Below are 5,694 nucleotides of genomic sequence, written 5' to 3' on the forward strand. Positions count from 1 at the left end.
TCTCTGTCTCTCTCTCTCTCTCTCTGTGTCTCTCTCCTCTCTCCTCTTTCTCTCTCTCCCCAGTTATGATTTCACTCCTCTGGACTCGTCAGCTGTGTATGTTCTGAGCAGCATGGCCAGACAGCGTAGGACCTCCCAGTCCAGTAGTGGCGCTGTCTCCCCCGACCCAGAGAAACTCTCCGTCTCCCCCCAATCCTCCTCTGCCAGCAAATCAAACAGGAGCAATACCTCAGGGACGGCCCCCGGCGGGGCCACACCCACCAAATGCAAACGGCCAATGAACGCCTTCATGCTCTTCGCTAAGAAGTACAGGATGGAGTACACACAGATGTACCCTGGGAAGGATAACAGGTGAGTAGGAGGACCAAACGTGTGTGCTTGTGTGYAGAAAATGACTTTCTGCCCAGAGCAAATTCTAGATAGGTTTAGAATGTCTCCTGCCATTAAATGACTCTATTATTGTGGCCCCCTCCATAAAACCTTCCCATATGACGTCAGGCACTATTATGGGACTGGAACTAGGATCRGGGAAGCATCAGGGTGTGTGTGTGTCAGTAATACTGTCTGTACTGTTCTGATACGCTGTTTAGAAAATGGAAGGAGTTCTATSTTAGGAATGTCTCTTGAGTAGACCACGAGAGTCACAGGCAGGATTACATSACCGGTAACTAAAGGCTTGTCTGCCTCACGATTGTTCTTACATGTTAGACCTTAAGAGTGTGTTGTCTCTTAGAGAATACACAAACTGTCAGTTTTCAGTGTTAAAAGTTCCACACACACACACAAACATGAATTATGAATGAATGATGGTATAAATGACATTGCTGAGAAGTATGTCCTTGTATTCCTATACAGAGCCATCAGCGTGATCCTGGGTGAGAAGTGGAAGAAGATGAAGAACGAGGAGAGGAGGATGTACACCGTGGAGGCCAAGGCTCTGGCCGACGAGCAGAAGAGACTCAACCCTGACTGTTGGAAACGCAAGAGAACCAACTCAGTAAGGAAGGACTCTTATGCATGACACTGTTATAGCGATATATATATACAGTACATTTTGATCCATCCTTATTTGTTAATGCCCAAATCCTCTCTGGATACAATACTTGATGAGATTAGTATTTTGAAATACTACACACTTCTTGTTTTTCTGTAGCTCAATGTGATGCCATGTACAAACTCATCTAGGAGTAGTTGGTGAGACACCTGTGGCAAAAAATCCAACTGCTGACAAACAGTGACAACCGTTGTAAGGTCTTCACCGTTTAACCTTTAACCTCTCTCTCCTTCTCTCCTCAGGGGTCCCAGCAGCCCTAGATGACCTATGACCTCCAGACATGTGTTTGGCGTGGAGAGGTCAGAGAGGTGAACTGACCGACCAATCTGGCAAAGCCACTATCTCTCTAGCCTGGTGCCAGATCAGTTTGTTGTTGCTGTATATCCAGCTCCTATGGTCATTGGACCATAAGAAGGCACAAAACAGATCTGGAACYAGGCTATTTACTATCTTTCTTTTTGCTTACCTGTCAAATCAATGAGACACTTAACTGTGATGTGGAATACACTTGCTTTTATAACCATTATAGACAGGACTACACACATTTTAAGACAAAACGACAAAACGACAACTATGAACTATATATTAAAAAGCATCTAATCTAGTGTAACTAACAGTGCTTATATTTTGTTATATTTTAAATAACATACAGATATGCCTTATTATTCCTTTATAACTAAGGCTCAGTTATATATTTGTTCAGGTAATTTCATATTTCGATGCTTGAAACCTTGAGATCGGGGTCGGCAAAATTCTGGTAACCTTAAAAAAAAAAAAAAAAAGGATTCCCTGTATTTCCAGAATTCCTGGTTGGATGATTTCCAGAATATGCATGAAATCCAACATACTCCAACCAGAATTCCTGGAAAACCTGGGAATTTTGCGAGTTACTGGAATTACTGAACCCGACTTGAGACCCAGTGGTGCTAAGCTCGGTGAAGGAACAAGTAGCAGTGATACAAAGTGTATATTTTTTTTTGTAAAAAGAAAGAAAAGGGAATTTAAAAATGCATTTTCTTCTCTTCTCAGCTTGTTGTTCATATTGATTACAGCTCCATATATTGCACAGATTGAAAAAAGCCTTTCATACATTGTATCATATTAGCTGTGAGCTTGAAGGGCAATATAAAGTTTGTTATACATATTGCCCAYCTGTGGCCTGATTTTCCCTGAAACACGGAGAGGGACATTTTAATTTTCTGTTTTGAAACGTTTTTTTTGCATTCTGGGTCCTAATGAACATGACCACCCTGTTGTCTGATTCATGCTGTAGGGCTGACCCGAACCGTTCTGGCTTGGATATTTTATTTTCACATTGTCCTTTTCTAGCATGGTTCAGTAGAGGATGTGTAACCAGGCCGTCTCAGTACGGATCGGCTCGGCCCTGTAGTAGGAATCAGCCATTTGTTTGCCAAGCCACCTGGCCGTGTGCCGATGATGACTTATATTTGGGCACGTGGAGGTTTTTGCACACTCATCCGAACAGCACTTCAGGGCCAAGCGTTCACTGTAAGTGTTTTCATTTCTTTTTGCACTTTATATACATATGTAGTCTTATACAGTACAACCATTTAAATGTATGCTAGTGGAAGCTATKTGTATATGGATTTAATGACACGGTAGGTATATCTTGATGACATCTATCGGTTTTCACTTTGACACAACCATGGCCAAACTATACAGGTCTAGCCTGAGTGCCAGTCGGKTTGTGCTCTGTGACATGACAGTGAGTGAGTTGGCAATAGAGTACAAACAGACTGGGACCCAGGCTAGTACAAGTCATGTGATGTTCTGCTTGCAGGTTGCCATGGCGTTGAGTTTATACAGGTTTGTTGTTGATAATGTACAGGTCCACGCCCCACCAAACTGTTGCACAAAATATCATTGTATTGTTATATCATTAATAAAAGTTTAAACTTGCAATCTTATTGATGTTTTTTACCTTTTGGTTTGTGCACGTGTCTTTAGGCTTTAGGAGGTAGGCTTTAGGAGGTAGGCTTTAGGAGGTAGGCTTTAGGAGGTAGGCTTTAGGAGGTAGGCTTTAGGAGGTAGGCTTTAGGAGGTAGGCTTTAGGAGGTAGGTCCTTTAGGAGGTAGATTTAAGGAGGTAGGCTTTAGGAGGTAGCTTTAGGAGGTAGGCTTTAGGAGGTAGGCTTTAGGAGGTGCCTTTAGGTATCCTTTAGGAGTGTTTAGGAGGTAGGCTTTAGGAGGTATCCTTTAGGAGGTAAATCCTTTAGGAGGTAGGCTTTAGGAGGTAGGCTTTAGGAGGTAGGCTTTAGAGGTGTCCTTTAGGAGGTAGGCTTTAGGAGGTGGCTTTACGGAGGTAGGCTTTAGGAGGTAGCTTTAGGAGGTAGGCTTTAGGAGGTTCCTTTAGGAAGGTAGTCCAAGGAGGATAGGCTTTAGGAGGTACCTTTAGGAGGTATCCTAGGAGGTATCCTTAGGAGGTATCTTTAGGAGGTAGGTTTAGGAGGTAGCTTTAGGAGGTATCTTTTAAGGAGGTAGACTTTAGGGAGGTAGGCTTCCTAGGAGGTAGGGCTATTAGGAGGTATCCTTAAGGAGGTATCCTAGGAGGTATCCTTTAGGAGGTATCCTTTAGGATATATCGTGGGAGGTAGAGTTTAGGAGGTAGGCTTTAGGAGGTATCCTTTAGGTATCCCCTAGTGCGATGTGTTACCCTAGAAACTGGTCGACCACCCTAGAATGAGGCAGCTAAACAGAATGGGGCCGCAGGTGGCCCAGCGGTTAAGAGATTTGGCCATTAACCACAAGGTCGCTGGTTTGAATCCCCGAGTTGACTAGTTGAAAAATCTGTGGATGTGCCCTTGAACAAGGCACTTAACCCTAATTTCTCTGGCTAAGAGCATCTGCTAAATGACAAAAATGTGWACTAAAGGTCTGTTTAGGTCCCTTATACTYAGGTCCACAGTGAATCACAGGCTGGAGATAATTATTCCCTTCTCTGTGTTAAAGATGAAACAAGAAATACAAGGAGAAAGTAGTGAAAGAACAGAACAGAGACATGATCAAYAATAGACAGATATGTGTAGCACCTTCTTAATTGAAACAGCTCCACACAGAACTACAGAGGAGAAACTAAGCTAACCCCAATTGAATTGAATTGTGTACTCAGTTTTAAACAGATGTGTAAAAAAATATATMTATATTTTWAMGGAGATTGCTCGCTGTCSATTCACCATAACCCTTCCGATGCTTCTATAGGGCACATCTGGTGTTACTGTACACTGGATGCCACAGCTCTAGATACTTGGACCAGATCATACTGAATGAATGTCCTTTACTCAACACATAGGTAGATGACTTGACTAATTCAATTGACTAGTAATGTAACGAACGGCCTGTTAATCCATAAGTACTGTAATGTTCATCCTCACTGCCAGGGGGTGCTCACACATCACTTTTCTTCCATGAATGAACTGGCTCTTTTTATAGTGCCACCACCATCATCATCATCATTACCACCATCATCATCATCATTACCACCATTATCATCATCAGCATCATTACCACAATCATCTCCACCACCACCATCATCACCATCATCATCATCATTACCACCATCATCATCATCACCACCATCATCTCCACCACCACCATCATCATCATCATCATTACCACCATCATCATCATCACCACCATCATCTCCACCACCACCACCATCATCATCACCACTATCATCACCACCACCATCATTCATCTCCACCACCATCATTACCACCATCATCATCACCACTATCATCACCACCACCATCATCTCCACCACCACCACCATCATTACCACCATCATCATCACCACTATCATCACCACCACCATCATTCATCTCCACCATCACATCCACCACCATCATCTCCACCACCACCACAACCACTACCATCATTCATCTCCACCATCACATCCACCACCATCATCTCCACCACCATCATTCATCTCCACCACCACAACCACCACCATCATCTCCACCACCATCATCTCCACCATCACCACCGCCATCATCTTCACCACCACAACAACTTATAACTCAGGCCACATCCTGCCATTTCCAAATGAGCAGTAAATAACATGATCATAATGAGTTTGATAAGGAGAGGATGGATGGATGTGACTCTGACGAACACAGTAATGACTCTGATGACGAACACGGTAATGACACACACTAATGACCCAGTCTGCTGACCAAGATCTCTGGTGGATAGATAACAGTATAGGACCCGATGATAAATTAGAAAAGGGGAAATTCAGATATGAGAATGACAACAAAAAAAAATGGGGGGGGGGGTGTGTGCCTGTTTTGCATGTTATTTGGCATTAATACGTGTCACATATCAGTTTGCAAACAATGTAAAACAAGACATACTAWTTGAGTTAATAAAGCTGCATACAAACATGGTCTCTTTTTTAGCTTTCTTGAGTAAGGCAGCTCCAAAATGCAGGTGTTTCAGCCTAGCTCAGTGCTTTCTGTGGTGGTGGGGCAGCCAAGTGGAAAATATGTAGCGTAGAGGTTGGTTATGTTCTCTAKTTGCGCGGTGATTGGKTGCTGCSATAGACTTACATTAGAAGTGCCCATCCAAGAAGGCTCAAGGTCATTGGCCACAGATAAAATGACGTCAACTCATCTACAGTAG

The 5,694-nt window shown here is 43.1% G+C and overlaps 1 protein-coding gene across 1 annotated transcript in view; it reads left to right on the forward strand.

The window, feature by feature from the left end:
• Positions 1–2,060, forward strand: part of LOC112070341 (HMG box-containing protein 1) — a 22,341-nt gene extending 20,281 nt beyond the window's left edge. Inside the window, exons 9-11 of the mRNA XM_070438928.1 lie at positions 64–351; positions 856–997; positions 1,297–2,060. Of these exons, the coding sequence (XP_070295029.1) occupies positions 64–351; positions 856–997; positions 1,297–1,314 (448 nt within the window). The 3' untranslated portion in view covers positions 1,315–2,060. The remainder of the gene's footprint in view (positions 1–63; positions 352–855; positions 998–1,296) is intronic.
• The last annotated feature ends 3,634 nt before the right edge of the window (positions 2,061–5,694 follow it).

This window comes from Salvelinus sp. IW2-2015, unplaced genomic scaffold (assembly GCF_002910315.2).
Source record: "Salvelinus sp. IW2-2015 unplaced genomic scaffold, ASM291031v2 Un_scaffold1298, whole genome shotgun sequence".
Classification (NCBI taxonomy): domain Eukaryota; kingdom Metazoa; phylum Chordata; class Actinopteri; order Salmoniformes; family Salmonidae; genus Salvelinus; species Salvelinus sp. IW2-2015.